At 36.6% G+C, this 27663-nt stretch overlaps 4 protein-coding genes across 8 annotated transcripts in view; 2 read left to right on the top strand and 2 right to left on the bottom strand.

Annotated features, from left to right (window-relative positions):
- Positions 1–2997: 2997 nt before the first annotated feature.
- Positions 2998–7109, top strand: LOC148848240 (NADPH-dependent aldo-keto reductase, chloroplastic-like). The gene is made up of 5 exons (XM_088950823.1): positions 2998–3167; positions 3429–3604; positions 3717–3960; positions 6341–6520; positions 6701–7109. Exons 1-5 carry the CDS (start codon positions 3036–3038, stop codon positions 6926–6928), a joined length of 960 nt encoding a protein of 319 aa, XP_088806949.1. The 5' UTR covers positions 2998–3035; the 3' UTR covers positions 6929–7109.
- Positions 7110–9528: 2419 nt separating this feature from the next.
- Positions 9529–16355, top strand: LOC148848239 (GDSL esterase/lipase At1g71250-like). 4 transcript variants are annotated; one of them, XM_088950219.1, is made up of 5 exons: positions 9529–9874; positions 9979–10109; positions 10234–10482; positions 14151–14391; positions 15966–16355. In XM_088950219.1, exons 1-5 carry the CDS (start codon positions 9652–9654, stop codon positions 16178–16180), a joined length of 1059 nt encoding a protein of 352 aa, XP_088806345.1. In that variant the 5' UTR covers positions 9529–9651; the 3' UTR covers positions 16181–16355. The 4 variants fall into 4 exon arrangements, with proteins under 4 accessions (XP_088806345.1, XP_088806347.1, XP_088806346.1 ...); XM_088950221.1 differs by having other exon boundaries at positions 9602–9874; positions 14151–14322; XM_088950220.1 differs by having other exon boundaries at positions 9606–9874; positions 9979–10127; positions 14151–14322.
- Positions 15744–27663, bottom strand: part of LOC148848237 (uncharacterized) — a 46813-nt gene continuing 34893 nt past the window's right edge. The window contains exons 13-16 of the mRNA XM_088950217.1: positions 21533–21598; positions 19460–19534; positions 16681–16770; positions 15744–16187 (exon numbers count right to left, since the gene is read on the bottom strand). Of these exons, the coding sequence (XP_088806343.1) occupies positions 16708–16770; positions 19460–19534; positions 21533–21598 (204 nt within the window). The 3' untranslated portion in view covers positions 15744–16187; positions 16681–16707. The remainder of the gene's footprint in view (positions 16188–16680; positions 16771–19459; positions 19535–21532; positions 21599–27663) is intronic.
- The window catches only part of LOC148848238 (uncharacterized), an 8538-nt gene continuing 5711 nt past the window's right edge, over positions 24837–27663 (bottom strand). Inside the window, exons 1-2 of one of the 2 annotated variants that reach the window (XM_088950222.1) lie at positions 25532–27663; positions 24837–25232 (exon numbers count right to left, since the gene is read on the bottom strand). The exon at positions 25532–27663 is cut by the window's right edge and continues 261 nt beyond it. In XM_088950222.1, the coding sequence (XP_088806348.1) occupies positions 25195–25232; positions 25532–26069 (576 nt within the window). In that variant the 5' untranslated portion in view covers positions 26070–27663 and the 3' untranslated portion in view covers positions 24837–25194. The remainder of the gene's footprint in view (positions 25233–25531) is intronic. The other variant, XR_016100863.1, reaches the window with a different exon arrangement.

The following is a 27663-nucleotide window of genomic DNA, read 5'->3' as shown; positions in this document are numbered from 1 at the left end:
AAATGCCCATTCTTAAAATCTCTTGAATCAGTGGTTCAAATAAGGTAGGGAATGCTAGACGAGTAAATCAGGAGAAACTTGTACAAAACGTAGGGTATATAACTGTTCTAATATTAGGTGGAGTTTGGGAGTGTTTATTTGAAAAATAAGTGTTAATTCTAATAAACGTTTATGGGTATTTGGTGAAAAAGCACTTACTTCAAACAGGGATAGTATAATTATTTCCAAAATGAAGTGGTGGGCCAAGACAGGCTAAAAAGGAAATAAGCACTTAAAAATAAGCATAAAATTTAGATATATTGGTGTCATCCTGACCCAAAATAAGAATTTATTCGAACAAGCAATCCCAAACTTAACCTTAATAAGATCTAAACAAATAAAACCATTCTTGACCACATTAATATTCGTAGCTGATGAAGATTAAGACGTAGGAGATTTAAATGAATAAAGGCATGGTTTTATCTATTTTGTACAGACAACTTAGACCTTAGTTTCTGTTTGGTTTGAAGGGAAAAGTAGAAAAAAGAAAAAAAAAAAAAGGCAAGAAAACCTATGTAAAAGTTTCCTACCTTTCTCTTCCTCTCCTTACTTTTTCCTTCAAACCAAACATAGCCTTAATGGAGGTAGGGTATAATTGTTATAAATCATAGTGTCAGTTTCGGTTGATGTTTTTAAAGATTTGATAGCATATTGAATCATGATTTCCCTAAGTGGATTTCAATCCGAATAAAACATAACATGATTTACTTGAATTTGAACCATTTATAAAGACCCATGGGCCACTGCGTTGAAAAGTCAAAATAATTGAATAATAGAGACCCATGGGCCAGTGGGGCGGCCCCTTAAAACCAGCTTGACATTTTGATACCCGCTCTACAGACAAGACGTGTCAAATCGGGTTGGTTTGGTGGGCCTTGTACACGTTTTCGCTCTGTCACAAATCCTCAATCCGTATACCATTACTAGATGGAAACTACGATCTATAAATAATTGGGGTTTCCATGCTGTACGTAAACTTGATCATAACATGCCAATCGGGTAATTGGGTTAACTTTCATGCTTCTTCTCCAACATGTCTTATGCCACTGTCTCTCCTCCTCATTTCAGTCTACTGAATTTGAATTCTGAATAGGAAAGAAGAGACCCCATCCCTTAGCCAACCTGACATGGGCGATGGGATCCCATGCTTCTCAATTGTAGGATCCTGACCATTCAAATCTCACCCACCCCTGGGCCCCACTTCTGAATTATATGATCAAATGGTTTCCGTTTGTCCTAATTCAAATTTGACCTACTTTATTCCTCATAAACCATATTATCAATCACAACTTCTGCTAATTTTTTATGAAAACCCATGTGATTGATTATTATTTTTGCAATGTTAATTGATTAGTTGTAAGTTTTTCTGATATCATAGTTGAACCCCTCAATTATATGGGTAAATTACATGAATCCTATATGGTCATTGCTCATTCCATTCTATATATCTATTTTATGCCATTTTTATTCTCAATTAATTATTATTTTTTAACGGTTTTAAGGCATACAATTTAGATTAATTCAGATTTTTTTTTTCTTTTCCAATTAATGCTCTACATTGAATTTGGATTAGCTGCACTTGTTGTCTGTTTTAGGGACGCATTGAATTGGGATTTAGCTGTGCATTGGGAATACCTCTCTAACACAATATCACGGCTGCAAAAGGCTGTGAGGACTGTTTGGTGGAGACTGAATCCAAATTCATAATCATAAGATGTATATGCCAGTACTCCCTAACACAACATCAAATTGCGGCTAATCTGAACTCAGCTATATCATTACATGCAAGAATGACACCTGTCACAAATTATAGATAGATAGATAGATATAGATATAGATGTATAGATACAAAGAAAATGTGTAAGGGGAGGCGGTTTGATCTGGCTTTTATGCCAATCGGTGGATATAGATATAGATGTATAGATACTACTTAATGGACCTCACAAACTCTTTTTTTTTTTTTTGCCTAATTCATGAGAAGCATTTGGTTTATTTGGCACATTCACAGCCCGACTAGGCTTGAGCGGTGGGCTGTGTCAAGCTTCCCTTTTGAGGGATTCTGGGCCAGGCAAATACGGCCCGCTGGAATGCTCTCACCCTGCAAAAGTGGCAAAGCTGGTGCCATCTCAGGTTCAAAATATCAATACAGTTCATCGACAAGGGTGTATTGGACTGTATTGGGGGTTTGTTCCTCTATTTTCTCTTTAAATTTATTTTAAAATTGATTTAGAGAGATCCATTTAAGACCTATCTACCCCTGAACCAGGTTAAACCCCAAAACACCTCCTTTAGAGACAATATCAAAAAGCCCCCAATACAATACATATTGGCGTATCGAAATTTTGAACCTTGATGCCATCCTTTAATATATTACAATGGCCACCAAAGGCTTTGATTTCATTATTGCAGTGCAGCGCAATGATATAGGGCTCGGATCCGCTACCCACAAGCTGTTTTCACATTTCCATCTATAAAAAATTACTAACTGAGATTCCCTTGTCATTCATAGGTACCGATGGATGGTATTACTACGTGGAGACAAGGATGTAGGAACAGTTTGTGGGTTGCAGATCCGGAGTGTAGCAAAATGTGGTTCACTTTCTTTTGCTGGATTGACGAAATGTTCTACAGGTAAAGGTGTAGGATACATTTATATCTGTTTAGTGAATTAGAAGAAAATAATCTAATTGCATGTCAGAATTCAGAACGGACATAATATAAAAAAACAATAGACAGAGAGAGAGAGAGAAGGCTACCACTCCCACGAAACACGAATAGTAATCCAAGCATGTTAGGTTACGTGATAGTTTTAATTTGTCTTAAGACTTAAAAATATAGGGAGTTCAATTATTTTCTTCAATCTGTATGTGTATCACCGTACAAACCCAACAACCGCTAATTCTCTCTCTCTCTCTCTCTCTCTCTCCCACTCTATGTATATATATGATTAAGGGTGGTGTAATGCTCGAGCCAACGAGGGAGAGAGACACAGAGAGATGAGGAGCGAGGTGGAGCAAACAGTGGTCAGGCTGAACAGTGGCTCCAAGTTGCCCGTTCTCGGATTTGGCACGGCTGATTTCCCCTTTGATAGACTGAAAGTCGAGCTCGCAATACTAACGGCCCTCCAGGTAAACTAACAGTAGCTGATGATCAAATAATTCTAGCTCTTATTATCTGAATATCTTCCTTAATATTGTTGCTTAATTAGTTTCTCGATCATTGATCTCTATGCTGTACCTACGTACGTAATGGCTAGCTGCTGGTGCAAGTCCAAATGCGGAATCGATTGTTTTCTTTCCTGTTACATATTAATTAATATTAATTGTTCATGGTTGCAATATTGCATGAATTATTCCCTATAATCTTCGATGTACGTGTGGGGAGTTCAGTTGGGTTACCGGCATTTCGACACTGCAATGATATATGGTTCGGAGCCTGCCGTAGGTGGGGCTCTAATGGAGACAATTCGTAGTGAGACGGTTAGCAGAGAAGACGTCTTTGTTACTTCTAAGCTCTGGGGGTGTCATCACCACGACCCCGTTTCAGGACTCAAGCAAACTCTCAAGTAAGTAATAACTTCTCTCATCTGAAGAAATGAAATGGTTAATGGTTCTGTGATTCAGTGTCAGTGATAATTAATCGATATTTCTGAATCTGTGTGTTGGGTTGGGTGGTAGGAACTTGGGGATGGAATATGTGGATCTGTACCTAATACACTGGCCAGCCAAATTAAAGGAGTGGGCGAATTATGTAATGCCAAACGAAGAAGACTTTGAAGAGTTGGAGATGGAGTCGACATGGGCAGGAATGGAGAGATGCTTGGACATGGGGCTGTGCAGGTCCATTGGCGTCAGCAATTTCTCTTGCCGGAAGATTGAGCGACTGATGGAACACGCCTCACTTCTTCCTGCAGTGAATCAGGTACAATGTTTGTGTTTGCTGTTGGTGGACCACGATCACCTACTGCTTCACCTACGTACACCAACCTAGCTATTTTTTTCATTAATTAATGCTCTAATTAACAATTTCTGTTGTTTATATTTAAAAAACCAATCTAATTAAGTTTTGAAATTTAAGGGTGCTTGACTTTCTTTTGTTTTTGTAGTTTAGACAAGTAGCTAGATGGGTCTGTCTGGATTTCCTCTCACTGAAGTGGGATCAAGTTGGACTGAGGGATTTCCCTGAGAAGGAGTGATGGGTAGTGATGTTCTATATATATTTATATCTTTAGCTTTGAGTTCACCAGAACCATAGATTTACACATGTCCTGCCACTGCCACTGCAATCCATACCAACGTCACCATTTTTTATTGCTGCTCAACTTAGAAAATGGATGGATTTGAGATGAATTTCAACTGAAAAATTCCCTATTCTGGATATTCTGATGGAAGAAATCAAGTCTTGTCCCAAAATTAAATTCCATTACCATTAATCAGTATAGATAAGTTGCATGATTGAAGGGAAATGGGCAGGCCAGTCCAGATATATAGACGACATGACAACGCAAGTATCCAAAATTGTGAATTGGGTTTGTCGTTTAGCTTTGGCATTTGTAGAGGCTTACACGTGTATAACATGTTGGGCTTGGTTTAAGTTCGGATCAGCCCCTCTTTGTCATGTAGCAGACAGGTGCGAAGGAAGTGAAGACAAAATAGCAGATAACATGCTGGAGAAGACGTGGAAGCAGTGCCAAAACGAAATTAATAGGGAATTGGCGTGGGGCACTCTCCTAATTAGCTTTCTTATCTCATCCTCAGCTCATTCCTCAACATATTGATTTCATTTTTCAGTCATCTCTGGTGGACAAATCCCACTATTGTAATCAATATCCAAGTGCCTCACAAGTCATTAGAATATTCTTGGTAAAAAAAATATTGGTTTTTTTTTTTTTTTTGTGGGGGGGTGGGGTGGGGGAGTAGGGGGCTGGAAAAAAAACTGGGTTTATTGATTAGGTTTTATGTTGGAGGGCACTCTCATAATAAAACAGGATTTCAAAGTGTCAAGGAACTATTCAACCTAAAATCCTAAACGGTTATATGGGAACCTAAATAGTAGGGGTGTAAGTTGGGTTGGTTTAGGTCAAATTGAGGTCAATCCTAACTAAATTCAAGTTGTTGAACCCCAACCCTAAAACTTTGAATTGGGTTGACCTGGCTTCTTTACTTACTTTTGCCAGGTTCATGTTGATTTAATATTAGCATTTTTATGTGTAAAATAACGTAGTTATTTTGTTTTAGAAAAAAATTGACTAGAACTAAATGTTTTGACATACAATTTACATGCATACATTATAGATAAATATATGTATATACATATATAGTTGCATACTTGTAAAGAAAAAAAAATACATAAATATAAAAATATATGCATTTATGAATGCATAGTTACATATACATGCAAATATGAAGTTAATTTGGGTTTGGGTCGAGATGGGCTGGGTTGGTCAAGGCCTCAACTCTATGCCAATTTTTGGGCTGGGTTTGAGTTAAACCAACCCAAGTTGCAGTCCTACTAACTAGGTTTTTATTCTCTAACATGCCCCCCTCATGCAAAAGCCCATTGGGCTTGAAGTGTTGACAAGAACAGACTCACTACCGTGTGCTGAAATATAAATAATTATAAAAGGGATGGAAGGATTGAACACTAAACCACTTGATCAAACAAACTTGTTCAAGAATTAAAAATGATATTATTGGAGAGACTAATAAAAGGTCTTAACAGAGGAAATTGAGACTTGGAAAGGTTTTTATTTAAAATTTTTTAAATAACCCCATGTCTACGAATTAGGAGAGAGAGGGGGGGGGGGGGTTGGGTTGTTTCACTGTCAGCTCTGTGGTGAGAGGACCCTTTGGCCTTATATTCTAGATTTGGATTGATGGGATTGTATCTATCTAACTGTTTATTCTGCCAAAATACAGTTGGGAAAACTGCAGAAAAGTTTTGAGTGCAAGAGGATTCCAGAGTGTGAGAGGAGATCATAGATTACATACATGGAACTGAAATGATTCATTGCATTTAATGGACAGAAGACACTGTTAAAGCCAACGTACGTGTAATATTGCTGGTTGTGTCTCGTGAGATTTCTCTTTTGTCATCAATTATGGTTGTTCAACTCAACTGACGAAAGTGCAAAACTCACAACTGGACTCAACTCAGCAACTCATTATTTGTGCCCTTTTGAAGGAATCCAGATTGACTGCATTTGATGATGGCTGTATTAGAGGCTGTTTAACCAATAATAACACCCCACTTGTCATATCTTGGTGATCATTTTGGTAAACCATTAACTTAATTAATACAGGTGGAGATGCATCCAATGTGGAGGCAGAAGAAGCTAAGAGAATTCTGTGGCGAGCACAACATCCATGTAAGCGCTTATTCACCTCTTGGGGGACCAGGGAGTCCATGGGGAACAAAGGCTGTAGTGGATAACCCTATCATACGTTCCATTGCCAGTAAACACAAAGCAACCCCAGCTCAGGTGAGTAAAGAATCACATGTCACAACTTACTGCCACCTGGCAAGTTTTAAAGCCTGAAGCCTTTACGTAATTTCTTAATAATTTTGTGACACTATTCTAACTGTTTTGCTTTTTTTTTTTTCCTATTGCAATATTAATTATAACCTTTCACTTCTTTAATTTTCTGGGGAATGCATCAAGGTTGCTCTAAGTTGGGGACTATCTAAAGGAGTGAGTCTGATCATGAAAAGCTTCAACGAAGAAAGAATGAAGGAGAACATGGGAGCTCTGGAGGTGAAACTGGAGAAGGAGGATGTCCTCAAAATTGACAAGTTAGAAGAGAGGAAGATCATGAGAGGAGAATTTCTTGTTAATGCAACTACAAGCCCATACAAGACAATTCAAGATCTGTGGGATGATGAGATATAACAAACCCCACGCTTCAATTCATTTAATATCTAGTAATCTTAATCTGTTCCAGTTAATGAGTTCCCTTCTTATTTGTTAAGCAGTGTTTTCAATGTAATGTAGCAAAGCTCCTCTGCTCCAGAGGAAGAGAAGAGTGCATATTCCAATTCAACAATTAATTTGAGAACTGAGATGAACGAAATCGATCATGGAAAGTGCCAAAATTAATTGGATTCAGGAGAGAAGATACAGAAGATTTCTTTGCACGTTCCACGCATATATAGAACATTATTTAATAGTTAATGCAGATCTTGTCAACTCATGGGAACAGCTCAGTATTATCACTCTCAAGTATTTAATGGATCTACATTCTATTTAATTGCACTAATCTGACAAGCTGAAACTTGTCCTGGACTAGATCTCAGAGAGACTCAGTACCAGCAGTTATCACGTTAGGTGTGTCTTTATAGTAAGGGATTCTCCTTGGAGGCCTGTTAAATTAATGTTGTTGTCATTCTAAGGCTAAGAAAAACTATTGGACAGGAGCTTTCAGGTTTCAGGCTTTCAGGCTTTCAGGCAAGAGATTAATGGAGTATCTTGAGTTGAGTTGAATTCCTTGATATATGCTTAAATGGATTAGGAACCTGGTGGGTCTGGGTGCCAAGGAGGAAAGAATGCTTTGTCTTGTGTCTTGCCCTCCCAAATCCCAAAGGGGAGATGGTTGCAGCCAGTGGCTGATCGATCTAGCTACGAACTTTGGTCAGTGGGCAAGACATTATTATATCATCAATTTAGATGACGTTTGATAAATTTGAAATTTTAGATTTGAAAAATTAAAAAGATATTTTTTGTGTTTGAAAAGAAGTATAGATGCTTTTCTACTTTTTTAAAGACTTTGAATCTATAATGTTTGAGTAATTAAAACAAAAAATTGAGATTAAAAAAAGTGACTATATGCCTTGAAACGCTAAAACCCAAAAGGGTTTAAAAAAAGTGAATCCAAGATAACCGAGAAGGACTTTCTAATTTGAATGCTCGCTAGCAAACAAAGTTGGGATTAAAAAAATTGTAAATCCAAGATAATAGGATTTCAACTTTCTAGTTTGAAGGCTTGCCAACAAACAATGTTGGGATTAGAAAATAAAAGATCCAAATAGATCATCTTTTCTCCTAGATTTTTCTGATATTCTCAAGTTTATAAGGATCTAGAAACTACAGAAGAAAAAGGAAAAGAAAATACTGTTCCTAACACAACAATGGTTAGGACGATTTTGGAAAAAAATAGCGGTTGTAATTTGTAAAACACCAAGAAAGATCTCCATATATGTGTTTGGTCCTTCAAAAATGTTAGAATGAATAAAGAAAGAAGGGAAAGACTATATATGGTTCGTTTCCCCAATTTGATTACCAAAAAAAAATTTTCATATCATAGTGGAGGCAATTGCCCACATTGACATATACATACATCTGCCTATGGTTTCAGTGTTAATGCAATGTTTGCAGTAAATGAGGATAACTAATGAAGTTTTTCTGATTGAGAAGTTTTTGGTTTCGCCCCCTCTCACCTAACCTACATGTACCAATGAAAAAGAGGGAATGATATATTAATAATTTAATTAGTCTATATATATATATATATATATTTAAATGTTGTTAGTTAGTTTGCTACATATATTTCAATTAACTTACTTAGAGTTTGTTTGGTTCCCTGGAATAAGTGCTTGGAATCGGGATAGGAAAGGCTCATTTTGATTCCGATTGTTTGTTTGGTTAGAATGGGATTTTGGTTCCCATTCATAGTAAAATGGGATTCCCCCATACCATTCTAGAGTTTCTTGAAAAGTAAAGAATTCTTGACAAAAAAACCCCAAACCCTAATATACCTAATGTTAATATTAATAAAATATTAATATATTAACAAATTAATAATAAAATAATAAAATATTAATAATTAATTAATAATAAAATAATACTAATAAATTGATACAAATTTGGAAAATTTTAGTTGATTCCAATTCCATCTTCCAAACAATGATTGGAGCCCGCTCTGATTAATGTCTAAACCGAATAGGTGTTGCGATAAGCGATTCTGATTCTAATTCTAGGGAATTTCAATTCAGATTTGAATTCCAATCCTAACCACAAATCAAACAAACCCTTACGCTGCATTTGGAAGCAATGTAAATCAAGAATGATGTAAAAGTTTATGCCAGTTCGATTTTATTGGTGTTTGAATGGAGTATAAATAATGATCGATGTGAAACTCCACTTTGATTTAAATTTGTTATTGATGTAAAACCTCATCAAACTTAAAGTACTACATCGATAAAATCGATGTAAAACTTTACACTTTTCTCACTAAGTGCAACGATCACTTTTTCCTTATTAAATTTGCATAGCGTGTGTTGGATTTAGCTATAACTTAATTAGTAGTCTTATTTAGTGGGAGTTTTTATATGAATTGCAATTTGAAGATGCCTAAGGCTTGAACAGAGATCAGAAACTGGCAAGGTTGTGCCATGGCCCATTCATGTGGGACCATATTTGATGAAATTCTGAGTACTCTTATATGGAGCACAAGTAATGAAGTAAATATCCCTGCAGGGCGTGCATCGGCATTCAATTCATAATTAAATTATATATTCTGAGAGAGAGAAGGAGAGGTGATACAAATTATATAAAGAGACTTAAGGATATTGCAGAGCCACAATAACTTAAAAAAAAAAAAAACGCTAGCGTTGTTTATGGCTCTACCCCTCTTGGCCTCGCTCTTCCTTCTTGTTGTCCAGTTCGGTGACTCAGAGAATGTCCCGGCGATATTCATCTTTGGTGACTCACTCTCGGACTCCGGCAACAACAATTACATCCCCACTCTCGCCAAATCCAACTACCCTCCTTATGGCATCGACTTCCCTCTTGGCCCAACCGGCCGTTTCTCCAATGGAAAGCTTGTCGTCGACATCCTAGGTCTCTCTCTCTCTCTCTCTCTCTCTCTACTGTAACTGCTGCTACTCCTACTACTAATAACAGAAATAATTGATAATTTGCCTTTGCCATGGAAATGGGTGTAGCCGAAATGCTGGGATTGCCTTATGCTCCACCTTTCTCAGACCCATCCACCATGAACAATCTGCAGATGCTCCAAGGTGTCAACTATGCATCGGCAACAGCCGGAGTCCTCGATGAGACGGGCAAGCAATACGTAAATACTTGTTTTCATGTTTGTTTCTCTATCTGAAGTTTGGGAACTTATATATGAATTGTTGAATGCTTTGATGCTATATGGCTTTCGTTTGGTTTTGATTGAAAACAACAAAACTTTTCAGATGGGTTCGATACCATTTAACAGGCAGATCGATGACTTCCGGCAGACAGTCTCGAGGATTTATACGCTGTTTGGGCAGAACACGACGGCCATGAATGCTTATATCTCCAAAGCTCTGATGATGGTTTCCATAGGGAGCAATGACTACTTGAACAACTACTTAAGGCCCGATATTTATAGCACTAGCACTCAATACACCCCACTTGCCTTCAGCAATCTCCTCGTTCAACAGATTGCTCAGCAGCTTCTGGTAAGACTATGTCCCTCTCGCTCATTAATTGATGCTTATTACTTCAAGGACTGATGAACATTTTTGTTTCTTTGATTTGATTACCACCCTTTGTACGACTTCACTTTCGCTCATTCAAGGATGACGAAAGCATCCGTACCGACATTTTTATTGGGCCAGTTGGATCTATTAATCCACGTCACAGTTCAGTTGCTTGTCCGAACGTTTAAATGAGAAACTATAACGATGTCAGATTTAATTTGAACAATTCCAACTATTTTCAACTTTTACGGCTTGTGTTGTATATTTTTTTTTTCCCAAAATCAAAAAGCAAAGAGAGGATGGAGACCGACCTTACTCTTCCCAATCACCATTGCAGAGCACATGATAAGCACAACCATTTTCGTAATACGAACTGGTTTCTGTTACGCCAATATCTCCTTTGTCTCACCATTGCATAGAACAAGAAAGGAAGCACAACCATTTCCATAATACGAACTGGTTAGCTTTTATTTTTTATTTTTTTTATTGTCTATATTTTCATTCTGATTTCTGTTACGCCAATAACTCTCTCACCATTCTGAAAACTATGGAATATCAAGCAAAAAAAGATGAAATATGGTTTTAGTTCTAATACGTTAACAACTCCCTACATGTGAAACCTAAGGTTAACAAGCCAAATATTACCCTTGTCTTTTTGTTTATATATTGGTGTTTGGTGAGATGCAAACAAATGGTTTCATGCAATAAAAACAAAGTTGTTTTCTGTAAGTCATTCATGAAGTTATCGGCAGAACAAAGAAAGATTTTTTTTGTTTAAAGGCTTAAAACTAACTTGTTCTAATAAAAGAAACAAAGGGGTTATTGGCGGAAATGAAAAGGTTTATTGGCGTAACAGAAACCAGAATGAAAAAAAAAAATAGACAAGAAAAAATAAAAGCTAACCGGTTCGTATTGTGGAAATGGCTGTGCTTTTCATGTGCTCTGCAATGGTGATGGTGATGGTGATTGGGAGGAGTAAGTTCGGCCTCCCTCTTCTCTCTGCTTTTTGATTTTGGGAAAAAAAACTCAAACCCAAATAGATGTAAGCTGTAAAAGTTGAAAATATTTGGAGTTATTCAAATTAGATCTAACCTGACGTCGTTAGACAAACGCCGTGAGCAATCGTTTCTCATTTAAACGCATTGGGACAAGCAATTCTGACGTGGATTAATAGATCCATCTGGCCCAATAAAAATCTTGGGACGGATGCTTTCGTCCGTCCTTGAATGAGCGAAAGTGAACTCTATTTTCCACTGTATAATATTTAAGTCTCAATTCAGATATTATTACGAGCTTACAGCTTTGTCAGTTTGTCGGTGGAACTGATGGCTGAGTCTGTGAAGGCATAATTTTTTGTTATTCCAAAATGGTAAATTAGTTAGGGTAAATTTCTGAAACCTCCCCTAAAGTTTAGGATGCTGATGAAACTTTTCTTCAATTTTGATAATTGCAATCATCTTTCATGAACTTTCTAACATAGTTGCAACTAGACCTCTTTTATTAGAATCCTCTAACAAGAGTCATGAAAATATCCAAAATACCTATACAATTATTATTGAGACCGGTTTCTAGTTTCTAGAGAAGAAAAATAATACAAACTTTATAAACAATAAAAAAGAGAATTTAAAGTTGCAGTTTTACCTTTGAGCAATTGATATGAAGGAAAATTTTGAGAAATAAATCAATTTGAGAAAAAATATTGGAAGGGTTTGGGGTAGGGTGTCATGGGCTAATTTTTGAAACCGAACCGAGGTTACCGGTTTTTGAAAAACTAGTAACCGAAATCAAATCGAAGCCGATCGATTAACCGGTTGACCGATTTGGTTAACCGTCTGTTCGTTTTGTCGGTTTTTTATTATTTACAATATTTTATTATATAAAAATATAATATATATATATAAATATAGAAAATATAAAATATATATAATTTAAATATACATAAAAAATATATAAATATATGTACACCGCTCGTTCGGTTAACTGAATTTTTGGTTCAGTTTCAATTGCTTTTTTTTTGTTGGTTCGGTTTTTTGGTTTTTATTGCCCATCCCTAGTTTGTGAAGCAATTCATATGGAGAGAAAATTTGAAATATAAACATTTTGGTCAAAAATAACTATAAGGGTATTTTGAACATTTTCATGGCTCTTTTTAGAGGATTCTAACAAAGGAGATCTACTTGCAACTATGTCAGAAAGTTGAGGGGAGGTGATTGCAATTACCAAACTTCAGGAAAGATTTCAGCAATTTACACAATTAATTAAGATAGGTTTAGCTGAATACAATCTGTTAAGAAGGCTGTGGAACCAATAATTACCCTCCACACCAGTCATAAAATACATGGAGCCCACAACCATACAACCTTTTACTGTGGGCCCATGTAATATATCACAGGCATGCCATTTAAAACATTTTCAATAAAAAAGAAAAAGACTAAAAAGTACATTTTACCCTTTAATGCCATCTTTTTGTACATAATATAAACAAATCTATTCTCGATTTCTCATTTATATTCTTGAAGGGACAACTTCTTTTAGGCCTAATAAGCAAATTTCATTACGAAATGCTCATTCTACAATCAGATTACCAAAAAACATTAATGTTAAAAGTAGGAATGAAAAGTTGATAATAAATACAAGGATAAAACAAAATAAAGGATAAATTATTAAATCTCCCATGTGTTTTAATATTTCAACGTTTCTTATACTTTGACCTCTCAAAATTTCTCCAGAAAATTTATACAAGAAGATCATGTTATTCGGATTTTAATGTTTAAAATCATGACATCAACATTTTTTGTTAGGTTGTTAACAACAAACTAACAGAATGGATCTATTAGTGTAATTTATCCAAAATGTTGAGAGGGAAGTTTCAATGGGTCGAAGTATAGGAAGGTTGAAGCATTTGCAAGAGAAGACAAAGAGGGGTTCAAGTAATATACCATAGACAAAATTTTGGGATGGTAAGACTGAATTTAGCATTTATAGATGAGGTTAGTTTTACCAATTTCACAATATATGTTTTAGAGGCAACATTCATATATCTTAATCACATCTCTTCCATCAAGAAAACCACTAGTTTTTGTGGACAAAGGGTAAGTTAAAAGGTGAATGGAAGGTCTTAGGGTCTGTTTGGTTCGCAATCGGAATCGGAATGGTTTATTCTCATAGTCTGTTTGATTCAGATAGGAATGAGAATAAAAATTGGAATTAGCAGGAATATGAATTCATTCCCAAGAGAAGGACAGAGAATGGCCATTCCTTCAAATGGGGGAATGCCATTATGGTAGGAATGAAAATGGGATTCCAACTCCATCCAACCAAACAGTTGGAATCGGAATAGCCCATTCTGATTCCGATTCCAGACCCCTATTCCTGCAAACCAAACTGGGCCTTCATATTTGACCAAAACCCAAGGGGAGCTATAAGTAATTTACCAAATCCGGATCTGATCCCAAGACAGGATCCCAGGAGTCATTGCAACCATACATTAGGAACATCTCGTCAAGAACAAGGTAAATGTTCCAAATACACAGCTGCAATGGTTGTTGGGACTAGATCTGAACTCCTTTACTCCCACCCCGCCCCATCCACACATACAAACACATTCTTTAAAAAATTTGCAGTTCTTATTCTATATGCATTTGTAGGCACTGTACAACATGGGGGCACGAAAATTCGTGGTTTACTCTCTGGGCCCTATTGGATGCACTCCAAATCAACTTGTAGGGCAAAGCTGTGCAGACAAAGTGAATCAGATGGTGCTCCTCTTCAACTCAGCCCTTCGGTCTCTCATCATTGACCTCAACTTACACTTGCCAGGTGCCAATTTTGCTTACGCTGATGCCTATGGCATAATAACTGACATTCTTATCAGCCCCAACTCCTACGGTAAGCTCAGAATCCTTTAATTTCTTCAGTTCTTCAAGGAATAATAAGCCCACTCAAGAGAGTATTAGAGAAGTAGAGATGCCTCAAACGTATACAAGTCAAGCTCTGTGATTACTGACAAAACCTTCACTAACTGGTCGTTTACCTGCACAAGTCTACGGACGCGGTGAGGATACATCTCCTTTACCTTTCCTATTACTCCCATACTGGGCTTAAACACACCACTTATTTTCTTTTCATACATTTGACTGCATAATCTTGCAAACTAGGATTACCATCATTCACTTTTGTGAGGCCGAATGAAATGGGGTAGTCGCTGGGGTTCTTAAATCCAGTTAGCACATAGTCCTACGAGTTCAAAAGCTTTAGGATATTGACCGAGAGGAAGCTCTGGCAGCAAACTTGAGCTAAAGCCACCGGCTGTGAGGTCCTTCCTATATTTCTCGAGCAGGGAAAGAGAGGTACAGAATGAAGGACAAACATACTCAGCACTACAGCATCAGCAATAGAAATTGTGCTGCACAGCAGGACTTTGAATTGCTAATTCTACCCTTTGTGAAGGATTGAAGGATGTTGAGCTCTATGTAGGAAATTTTCCTATATTTTATTGATTGAAGAACGGTGCAATGCTCCATCTCCTTTTAGTAGCCCTACTGGTCAACTGGGCATTTCAAATAAGGGAGATTCTTGTCATCAACACGCTCAGACTGAGTGTTGGTACCAGACTAGTCATCGGGAGGGAATTGAATCATGGCAAAAGTACATTGCCATAGCCATAGTTTGATATGGGAGATAAAGTATATGTGACATGAGCCCAGAATCATACCCTTTTGCCTTTGGATCATGAACAGGTCACACCGTGCCACATCAACATATATATATATATATATATATTACTTTATATTCAATTTATATTATTTAGTTCAGTTTTTAATTTTTTTTATTTGTAAAAAATGCTAAAAGCTGTGATTTGAGACAATTTTTTTTTTGACAAAAATAGTGGGCATTGGCACTTTGAGATGCATAGATCTTCAAAAGTTATCTAAAAAAAATCACATCAATTGAACATCTGAACACAAAATTATGGCTTCCAAAACTTTGTATGAATGCACAACCAGTGACCCAGTGACCAAGTCGAATGGGTCAAAGGTTCAATCACCCGGATTGGATGGTTTTGACTAGGTCAATGGTTTTTGACCAAATGGTAGGTTGCATGCAAATCAGACCTAGAATCTTTACTGGGTGATGGTTTGAATGGCTCAATCGGCCAGATCAACAGCAGGTTGAAAACACTGCATATACATATACCAAATTTACAACCCAAGTTAATAGATCTGCAAACGGGGCATTGATTGTTCCTTCTATAATACATTTATAGATTAATTTCACAAATTAGGATCCTAAGTTAATAGATCGGCAAATGGGTCATTAATTGTTCCTTCTATAATACAATTATAGATTAATTTCATAAATTAGGACTATTCATAACTTGAAACCAAACAAATATCTCACATCTACCTATTTTTATAAGTTTGTTCTGTCCAAAAGGAGAGCTGACTGTTTGCAGATAACAGGTTTTTCAGTCACTTGGCAAGGATGTTGTGGAGCTGGAAACTTGCAGTGGAATTGTATTGCAGGAACAGCACCTTGTAATAATAGGAATTCTTACATCTTCTGGGACAGCCTTCATCCTACAGAGGCTGTCAACAGGGTTGTGGCACAAAGATCATTTGCTGGTCCACCTTCTGACATTTACCCCTTCAACATCCGGCAGCTTGCGTCGATATAATCCCTCCCTGCACCATTGCCGGATTTATAATTCTTACAGACATAAATAGAAGGGTCCCCAGAATGATCCCCACAGCCTGTAAACTTCTATTACATATTATTGTATTCTTATGTCAATATCTCCTACATATACTCGAGAAAAATAATTAGTTAAAATGAATGCTGCATTCTCGGGATACAGAACCTTTTCCTTCATATTGCATTTTTCATTCATCTTATGTACACTTCTTTTTTATCCTGAGCATTGTTTGATGTGCAGAAGAAGCAATTCTTGAGAAGCTAATTGTAAAATATCTAAGAGACGGTTCCTTTTGATGATTAGTGTCACCTTCTTCTCATGATAAAGCTTCCAATTTATCAGAACGGGGCATGAATAGTCCTTTTCTCTCTTTTTTTTTCTTCCCTGGGGACTAATGACTAATCTGGTAACTGGTAAGCTTTAGATATAATGTAGACATAGCAAACAAACTTATTAACAGATATCCACAATGAGAATCAAACCTGCTTAAGTTAATATATGCAGTCCATCTAATTTGCATTTGTTTGAGTCACTGGCCCAGTGGATGTAGAAGAAATACCTCGCTCTATACACTGTTGGATGAAGTTTAAAACTTAAACTATTAGAATAGGAAGTAACCAAGGCAGAAAGTTAAACAAGGTATAAAAAATCGGCTGCATGTACATCTCAAGATTTCAGGAAACTCAAGTGCCAGACAAAAGAATTAAGGAGCATATACATACATACATACATACATATCAACATTGAGGATATCTTTCTCTGGGTAAACAGAACAACAGGGTCCCCAATTATTTATATGGACAAAAAGGGTTATAATGTTCTAAAAGGTATTCAGATATAGACATGTCTTAATCAAGGTTTTCTTGGTAACAGGGATAACATTGGACAAAGATGACAAATGATTAACAAATTTTAGAACAAAAGTTTTTTGAATGGGTAGTGAGGTTTATTAGATGATGCATAACAAATAATTTTACTGCTGTTTTTCCCTTCCAAAGAAAAAATAATATTGCAATTTTACATATACATCCCTTATGAGTTTGTTCCATTCATGAAGTCTTCTAAGAGCTATAAATAATTAATGTGCTTACCTAATGTTCACCTAACTTTCTTCCCCCTTAGTTTTATGAATGAAACCTGGTTATCTTTCTAGGAAGGGAAATATGCGTATTGCCCATATGAATATAACAATGACTTAGTAGTCACTACCATTTTGTGGTCTTCTTTTTCTTCCATCTAGGGATGGCAATTTTTACCCCAATCCATTTGACCACCCATTTGAATAGTGGTTGGTTGAGGGTACCCATTAGGTCATAATATTTTCACCATACGTTGCAACTTTTTTTTTGGTGAATCACCATACGTTGCAACTTTGAATGATATTTAGACTTCAGTTGGTAAGTAGTCATGTGCCATGCGTGTGAAACTTAAGTGAGTTGACCTTGTAATAGCAAGGCTAAACCCATCTAAAAGATGTGGAGCCCACAGTTTTTGATCTTGATCCACACTCGCACAGAATATTGAAGTCTCTGCACAGAAACTCCACATGCCACTCTAATCTACCACATGTACATCGACTCATTCAAAAGGTGCTCTATTCTCTGAGTTAATTATGAAGGGTTATTGTAGATGGATGGTCCGGATTCACTGTAGCCAAAGTCATGAAATTCTGTTGCTTTTGATTGCACAATTTTACATATTTGAATTCAAAGAATGGAAAAGAAATAAATTACATAAAAGAATTCCTGTGCTACTTTGAAGTCTAACAATTCTACAATCTGTTACAAAAATAAAAAATAAAAAAACCATTTTATGATTCATAAGTAAATAAATAAATAAATAGAAGGAAAAGCTTGCGCCAATTAATAATTATATGCCCTAACACAATGCCTAAACTAAGAGAGAGGTGGCCCACACGGAGGAGGTTCTGATTCTTGAACCAACAGCTTGATTGGTAGAAGTGTCAGATTCCAATAAGGAGCTTAAGCTGAAGTGTGGATCCAATCATATGCAGTCCCTCCAGAGTTGAAAAATGTTTTTATTTTTCCCTCTGATTTTTTGTTTTTTAGTTAAAAAAAATATTTTTTTTAACTTTTTATCATTTTTTATGTTTGTTTAGTTGAAATACATATTCCTATGTTTTTATGCATTTGAAATTTGAAATAAAGTTAAAAAATGTCTTACTTTGGGTTAGTGGGTCATATGGGTGGGTTAGGGTAGGGTGGGTGAGGATCAGGGTGGGCTGTAACCTGCTAAGATGATCAAATATGGGTGGCAAATGGGTCAGTGGGTCAATATCGGGTGGGTTGGTACTCAACCCAACCCAATCCCACCCCACCCATTTGCCATCCCTAGTTCCCTACTCCTAGGAGGGTGGGCCTGCTTTATGTTCTTACAGATTGTACATGCCAATGCACATATTCTCATGAACACGTCTTATACTAACAAATACATATGAATTATCTTTTCTCTGAAAAAAATATCCCTTAGTTCAAGATGGTTTTCTTTTTGGATTGTATGGTGGCAGCTCTGAAAAAAATTGAACCCATTCTCTTGTACAATTGTGATTTCTTTTCCGATTAATAGTATTAATATTACAAATGAAAAGGAAAGTGTAGCTCTAAATAGAAACTGGACAGGAAGTGAATGGATTATAAAGACCAAAATTCATATTTAAAGGTGCAGATCGCCTTTTAGTTTAAATTCATTTGATGTGATTTTTTTAGTTCCAAAAGCTGAAGGCAAAGTAGGAGGTCTAATCATTCCAGTTCAATGCAGTTTTATTTTTTTTAGTTCAGTGATGAAAGTTCTGTAGAAAGTAAAACAAGAAAATGTACAAAATATATACAAGGGGAGATGGGATAAGAAAATAAAATGGACTACCCATGCTAGACCCCTCACCCTCAGTGAAGGAAAAGGTCTCAGAATCCTGAATATACAATAGAGCCCAAAAGGGACTTTTACATTTTACTTTTTAGGTCCATACCTGGGAAGCACAGTTCATCTTTTCCCCAAGAGAAAAGAATTATTCCATTGTAAGGGCTAAAGGGCCTAAATATGGAGAAAAAATAAAATATGTTTCTCTTCTCTTACAGCCTCTTTGCTACCAATAATATTTCTCTTATTCCAATAGGAGTTTTTTTCAACTTGCTTATGAATGCAGAATGCCATTAAAATTACTAGGGTGCATCCACTTTAGCTAGGGCAATGCAATCACTCAAACAAAAATCGACTTAATTTCAATTAGATGTTAAGCTATACCTGAAGAAGATACCCATGCAGCCAATCCAGTGTTTGTGGGAATGTTGTTGCTGAAATATTAACCACTGTCAAACCCTATTCAAAGGATACAAGAAAGAAGTGGGATAATTAGAATTTAGCTCATTTCTTATAGTTCCAAAGACTAAACTAAGAACTTGCAAAACAATGCTTCACTTATGCTTATGAGTTATGGCATAAAAAAGGCTGTTACTAATGCTGGTCCCAGATATCTGGGGTCATGGGAGGGTAGACTGAATATGAACATAACCTTTAGCATTTTTTTCACACTAGTAAGTGTGCACATGCTTTGTATGTGGCAATTTTTTATGGTGATGATGATGGTAAATAATGTTTCCAAATTTGCTACAATATTTTATATATTTCTCTGTCTATAAAAATTATTCATATTTTCACACTTATTTTTATTTAATATAATGAGTATATGATATTAGAGATGTGTCAAAATGTTTTCTACAATTTTTTTTTGTATTTTTTATGCTTTTGTGTGTTTTTATCTTTTTAAATTCTTATTATCATTTAATTATGACATTAAGGATTCACACATTTGACCCTAAGGTTGAAATTTTGATTCACCACCAAACAAGAAAACAACTCCATTTACGGAATGGTTGTAAATTTATATTTTATTCTATCATCAATAAAACAATTATTCTTTGTGACAACTATTTTTCTTTAATATGGTTCATCAACATAAAATATTAGAGATATACCCAGACATTTTTTACACTATTTATATATTTGTGTTTTTATTTTTTTAATTTTATTATTTAATTATGGCTTCACGGGTTAACACATTTGACTTGAAAGGTTGAATTGTTGATCTATCACGAAATAGGAAAACAATTTCACTTTTGGGTTAGTTTTAATTTTTGTATTTTATTTCAATCATCAATAAAATGTTAGAAACAATTTTTGTTTATAATGTTTAATTTTTAATATAATTAATATAAAATATTAGAGATATGTCCAAATGTTTCTAGAGTTTATATATTTTTTCGTTTTTTTGTATTTTTATATTTTTTAATATTTATTATTTAATTAGGAGATCAAAGGTTGACACATATGACCCAAAAGGTTGAGCTGTTGGCGTACAACCAAGAAAACCATTTCATTTTTTAGGTTGGTTTTTAATTTTAAATATTATTTCCAACATCAATAAAAAATCAAAAACAAATATTATTTATCACACTTATGAGGTTCGTTATTTACTTAGGTCCTGTGACATCATTATCGCCACATCAGGTTAATATGATCTAGACCACCTATTGGTCTACAATTCAATCTATGGTGACTTCAACAATCTTTGCCATGGTGTTGTAACCAATGTTTTGAAAATTGTAATCATATCATAAATCATAGAATTGTGAATTGTATTATAAATCGTGAGATTTTTTCTATTTTTTACAAACTTGTTAAAAAATTAAATATAGACAATTCTAAAATGCTAAATATATATGGAAAAGTGTTCTACCCTATTTTTAAGTCATATCTACCATATGTATACCTGAACCAATAGAATTTACCACTTATACAATACAAATCTAAGATGATATAATCATGTTTGACTTAAAAGTGAAATAATCCACATAGAATGGCTCTTTATCCAACATATGATAGAAAATAAGCTCAATCTAGGGTCTTAAATAACATAAATAAATCAATTTCTACTAAGGTACAAAATGACATGGTAAAGAACTAATTCTTAATTGAATTGATTCAAATAACAATGAATCAAAGGAATCACATAAAGTGTAAGATTTATGAATCAAATCATAGGACTCAAACAAAAATGGTAAGATTTTTGTAAAAATGGATTCAGACATTAGGTTTGAATCGAAACCCTTGGAATTCATGATCCAAATCATGAATCATATCATAAATCATAAGATCTTAACAACATTGACTGTAACTATCGCATGCAATAACAATAACAACAAAAACAAAAACTCTTACACAAATTGTTTCTTGAAACTATCCTAAAAATAGAGACCCTAATCTATTTGTAGTTTTGTACTGCCTTTAGCATTGAAGAACAGTTGGTTATGAGCCTACCTGTGACTCAAATGAGCATAAATAATCTTGAATCATCTTTAAGTTGCTTATGAGCTTATCTTCAACCTACAAAAATGATGGAAGGAAGAGCAAAACTTTAATAGTAAATACAATTAAAAAACAAACCTTAAATGTACAATCTTGAAGAATTGTTTGGACATAATTGACCAACAAAAAACAGCGAAAAGGGAGAAGGAAATGAAAAACAAACCAACAAAAAAGTATAGTAGAATCTTTTTGAGAAATCAATAATAGTGAGTTTATTGAAAAAAGAACACAAATGTCAACTTGGCCCACAAAAGTACACTAGAAGAGATGAACCTCCAATTTTTCATAGTAACTTGTGCTGTCATGAAAGAAAACAAATGCCAACTAGGCCCACAAAATTTTTAGACCAAGATATGAAAACCTGTCAAGATCCTCTGCATGTGAACGTCTTTGGTCTATGTGGAATAAATTTGATCAGAAATCGAAGTTAGGCATACATGTAGATGTAACAGCATTCAGAATACTAAATGTATTTAAGTAAATCGGGGCAGACTTGTAAGTATTTTGTTTAAATAAATAACGAGAATGGACTTATTGAACCCAACTTTGTTTTGATTGGCAATCCCAACTCCACACACACACACACACACACACACAAATCATATAGAATTGATCAATTTTTTCACAAGAAGAAGGCAGTCAGGGTGGGAGGTTGAAGACAATGAGTGAGATGGGTTGTGAAATCCCTAGTTGATTCTAGGTTAAAGTAGAGAAGAAGAAGAAGAGAAAGAAGAAGAAGAGAAGAAGGGTTCGGCCAGATTAGGAAAAATCAATCCACCTCTAGCCGACCCACTTGTATTTATCTCCAATAACATAGTTACAAGAAAGACCACATTATCCCTCATAAGTGATGGGACACATAACTTAAACTTCAATAAAATAGACCTTTCACTCTCAAATAGATAAACCCAAATGACCAAAATACCCCTGATTTGTGTATTCTAACACTCCCCCTCAAGGTGGAGAGTATATGTCATATAGTCCCAGCTTGTCACAAATATAATCTACTCTGCCCCGAGACAATCCCTTTGTAAAGAGATCTGCCCACTGATTTTCTGAGCTCACATGAGATGTGGTTATCACTCCACTTTTCACTTTCTCTCTCACAAAGTGACAATCAACCTCAATATGTTTGGTTCTCTCATGGAAGACTGGGTTGGAAGAGATGTGAACAGCAGCTTGGTTATCACAGTATAGTCTCATGGGTTTGTTAACCGAGAACCCCATCTCTTGTAGCAAGTTCTTCAACCATACTAGTTCACATGTGGTATGAGCCATAGCTCTGTACTCAGCTTCTGCACTACTCCTTTCCAAGTTACAAGATTGCCACCAAGGAAAGTACAATACCTTGTAGTTGATCTCTTGTCTGATATAGAACCAACCCTCAGCATCTGTATACCCTACTATTTCAAGAGTCCCTCCACTTCGGTATAGCAAACCACGACCTGGAGCACCCTTCAGATACCTAACAATCCTTAGAACTGCCTCCCAATGAGGAATCCGAGGATGTTGCATAAACTGACTCACCATACTCACAGCAAATGATATATCTGGTCGGGTAATAGTCAGATAATTCAACTTTCCCACCAACCTCCTATATCTTCCTTCACCTGCATCAACACTCAACTTGACATTAAGTTCCATAGGAGTCTCTGTTGGTTTAGCACCTAAAAGTCCTATTTCTTCAAGTATGTCAAGAACATATTTTCTTTGACATAAGTTAATTCCATGCCTTGACCTTGCAACTTCTATTCCCAGGAAGTATTTCAGCTTACCCAAATCTTTCGTATTGAAGTGGTCCTGTAGGAATTTCTTCAGCCTGTCAATCCCGTTACTGTCACTCCCAGTTATGACAATATCATCCACATACACCACTAGCAAGATTTTCCCATCTTTTGAGTCATGGATGAACACAGAATGGTCTACCTGACACTGTTTCATCCCAAATTCCTTCACTACTTCACTGAACTTCCCAAACCATGCTCGTGGAGATTGTTTAAGTCCATAAATTGCCTTTTTGGGTCAACAAAACTTACCATCCTCCCCCTGAGCAACAAACCCTGGCGGTTGTTCCATATACACTTCCTCAATTAGATCACCATGTAGGAAAGCATTTTTGATGTCCAATTGCACAAGAGACCAATCATCATAGCAGCTAATGAAATCAACACCCGAATTGAGCCAATTTTAGCCACAAGAGAAAATGTTTCCATATAGTCCACACCGTACAGCTAAGAATAGCCCTTGGCCACCAACCTGGCCTTCAATCGCTCCACACTGCCATCTGGAAGATACTTCACTGTGTAGACCCACTTACACCCAACAGCATGCTTACCAGGAGAAAGAGCAGTAAGTTCCCACGTGTGATTGTGTTGTAGAGCAGAGAGTTCCTCTTCCATGGCTTGCCACCACCCTGGGGAGGAAAGGGCTTCCTGGACAGTCTTGGGAGTGGAAACAGATGATAGCAATGATATAAAGTTGCAATAAACAGAAAGGTGAGCAGCTGAAACATAGTGTGAAATAGGATGAGAAGTACAAGTGCGTTTACCTTTCCGCAGGGCAATAGAAAGATCAAGGTATAAGGGAGAAGAAGCAATGACAGGATCTGTTGACGAGGGAACCACGGGAAGGGGATCCGCAACAGGGACAGGAGGAGGAACTACGAAGGAAGGAGAAGAAACCACAGTATCCGAGAAAAAAGGAACTGATTCAAAGAAGGTGACATCGAAACATACAAATGACTTATGGAAGTTAGGGTTATAGCACTTATACCCTTTCTGAGTCCTTGAGTAGCTAAGGAAGATACACTTAGTAGCTCGTGCATCTAACTTGTCTAAACCAAGCCCCAAGTTTTGAACAAAACAAACACATCCAAAGACTCTTGGGGTGAGAGGAAACGGAGACAAGGTGGGAAACAACACCGAAAAGGGGGATTGACTTCCAAGGATGGACATGGGCATCGATTGATGAGAAAACAAGATGTGAGGACAGCATCACTCCAAAAATGCTTTGGGACATTCATATTAAGCATCAAAGACCGAGTAGTTTCAAGGAGATGTCGATTTTTCCGTTCAACTACACCGTTCTGTTGTGGGGTGTAGGCACAAGAAGTTTGATGAATTATCCCATGGTGCTCTAAGTATTGCCGAAATGGTATTGAGATGTACTCTTTGGCATTATCGGAGCGAAGAATTTTAATATGAACACCAAATTGGGTACGTATTTCAGCATAAATTTTTTTAAAAATAGAAAACAATTCACTGCAATCTTTCATAAGATAAATTCATGTCATCCTTGAAAAGTCATCAACAAAAATTACAAAATACTTATATCCATTGTATGACATCACTTTGATCGGACCCAGACATCAACATGAACTAAAGAAAAAGGACTCGAGACACGACTATCAACTCTTGGACTAAAAGAGACTATGATGTTTCCCAAACTGATATGACTCACAATCCAAAGATGAAAGATGACTCAAGGAATGAACCATCAACTTCAGAGCCTTGAGAGAAGGATGACCAAGTCTCCAGTGCCATTGAAGAGGAGTAAGAGAAGACTAAAAAACTATTGGAGGGCCACCACAATCAAGGTAATACAATCCACCTGCCTCATGCCCTCCACCAATCTTCATCCCCGTCTTGAGATCCTGAAATACACAAAAAGAGGGATAAAAGGTTATGGAACAATTAAGTGACTTGGTTAATCTACTAACAGACATAAGGTTAAAGGGGAACTTGGAAACATATAAAACAAATGATAAAGACGATGAGAGATCAACATCACCAACACCACAGATGGGAGATGTAGAACCATTAGCAAGAGTAACTGTTTGAGATGTGGAGGACCGAGAAAGAGAAGAAAATACATTAGGAGTTCCAGACATATGGTCCGAGGCTCCGGAGTCAATGATCCAGGGTAAAGGCTTGGAAGCCAAGCAATCCATACCTGAATGGGCAAAAGTAGTTGTGTTCTGCTGAGATGTCTGAAGGAACTGCTCATATACTGCACGGGGTACACTCACCATCTCCTTCCCAGAAGCACCAGTAGATGTGGAGGGAATCGGGTTAGTTTGCTGACTTTCAGTAATTGTACCACTACCCTCAATCACATCATGATTAGCCCAAGTGTTGGGTAGACCATGTAAATCATAACAGAAATTAACCGTGTGCCCCTCTAATCCACAGTGTGTACACTTCCTAAGGGCATTACTTCTTCCTTTACCACGACCTCCCCCTGAGTCCCGACCTCCACTCTGGCCACCAGCACGGTTAAACATGGGACCACCACGGTTACCTAGAAGTCCACGACCACCACCACCACCTCTATTTCCACGGCCTCCCCTTCTAGTCACCACAAAACCAGATCTGTCTGAGAGAGAAGAATGCTCTATAGACTCAATAGATGTCCTCCTGAGACAGGCAAAAACTTCTTCAAGTAAGGGAAGAGCAGACCCCCCCCAGTATTTGTGCACGGACAGGCTCATATTCAGCCTTCAAACCCACCAGAAACCTTGTCACATCAAGTTGCTCACGCTGTTGTTGCTGAATCTGAACATCCTGTGTCAGAGGATGATACACATTGAGCTCATTTCGGATATTCCCCAGGCTTGCATAGTATTCCTCCAAGCTTTGACTGCCTTGCTTCAGATTAAAGTACTCTTGGTACAAACTGATACACCCTAGTTGTATTATCTTGTCCGGAGTACAGTTTCTTAGCATGATCCCAGATTTCTTTAGTTGTATCTAGGAACATAAAGTTCACGCTAATTTTTTGTTCCATGCTATTCCACAATCATGTCATTATTTGTGCATCTTCCTGTTTCCAGTCACTAAACCCAGGAGAATCAGAGGAGGGTTTCTCCTCTCTCACATGTTTTACCTTTTTCTTGGCCTTTAAAAACACCTCCACAGATTTTGCCCACGACACATAATTCTCACCATTCAACTTAATAGATGTCATTTGAACATTTAGGTAATATGGAGAAATCATAACGTCTATTTTATTGTCATTCCCATCTCCGATCGATGCCATCTTAACTAATTCACCTTCAAATATTCAGCATAACTTCACACACTTCCACAAAACTTATCTCACTCTCAGCACCACCAACTTCTTCAAATACACATTGCACATCAAATACAAAAACTGAAATCACTCAGTCATTAAATCAAACACTTGTACTGCACACTGCAGAACCATTCACACACCAATACAAGGGTTGAAGTCGCTCAGCCATTAAACCAAACACAGAAATCAGTATAAACACCACCACACGACACAAGGTTTAGCTTTCAACTATTCAAAATCACCCACACACCATTCAACACAGTACAACCACCACCACACCACTGTTGTCGTGAACTTCAGCAGTCGAAAAACTCTACTTTCAGCACACATGAGGTAAAAACAGAGAAGAACAATGCTGATATGCATACTAATCACTTCAAACCTCCACAAAAAAATATTTTGAACCAAAACACAACATTTACAGACCACTATTTGGCAAAAAACAAAATTGCTCATACCTGTCCACAAACAGCCCTCTTCGTATCACAGAATAGAGGGCATCTAGTACACAACCTCAACGACCACCACCACAGTAACTGGAGGCATACTCACCTCCAAAACCACAAAACGACCACTCCTTTTTGGCCTCTTGTCGAGCTTCCACTTAGGCTAGAAGAAAATCGAAGAAAGCTGAAATAGTTGGCGACGAACCCAGGAAGGAGACATAGTGAGGAAAGAAAAAAAAAAAAAGGAAAAGAGAACTAGGTTTTATTGCTCTGTACCATGTGAAATCCCTATTCAATTATAGGTTAAAGTAGAGAAGAAGAAGAGGAGAAAGAAGAAGAAGAGAAGGGTTTGGCCATATTAGGAAAAATCAATCCACCTCTAGCCGACCCACTTGTATCTCCAAGAAAGACCATATTATCCCTCATAAGTGATGGGACACATAACTTAAACTTAAATAAAATAGACCTTTCACTCTCAAATAGATAAACCCAAATGACCAAAATACCCCTGATTTGTGTATTCTAACAAATAGTAGGGGCAGTTTTGGCATTTCAAAGAAAGTG

The sequence above is a fragment of the Nelumbo lutea genome, chromosome 6 (genome assembly GCF_056320005.1).
Source record: "Nelumbo lutea isolate HS-2025 chromosome 6, American lotus-T2T, whole genome shotgun sequence".
Classification (NCBI taxonomy): domain Eukaryota; kingdom Viridiplantae; phylum Streptophyta; class Magnoliopsida; order Proteales; family Nelumbonaceae; genus Nelumbo; species Nelumbo lutea.
Note: the sequence above shows the minus strand (reverse complement) of the source record. Positions and strands in the feature narration are given on the sequence as shown.

Coding starts and splice junctions, on each gene's coding strand:
- LOC148848240 (XM_088950823.1), top strand. CDS start 3,036: ATGAGGAGCGAGGTGGAGCAAACAGTGGTCAGGCTGAACAGTGGCTCC. Junction 3,961..6,340: donor TTCTTCCTGCAGTGAATCAG/GTACAATGTTTG, acceptor TAATTAATACAG/GTGGAGATGCATCCAATGTG. Junction 6,521..6,700: donor ACAAAGCAACCCCAGCTCAG/GTGAGTAAAGAA, acceptor GAATGCATCAAG/GTTGCTCTAAGTTGGGGACT.
- LOC148848239 (XM_088950218.1), top strand. CDS start 9,652: ATGGCTCTACCCCTCTTGGCCTCGCTCTTCCTTCTTGTTGTCCAGTTC. Junction 10,483..14,150: donor AGATTGCTCAGCAGCTTCTG/GTAAGACTATGT, acceptor ATGCATTTGTAG/GCACTGTACAACATGGGGGC. Junction 14,392..15,965: donor TATCAGCCCCAACTCCTACG/GTAAGCTCAGAA, acceptor TGCAGATAACAG/GTTTTTCAGTCACTTGGCAA.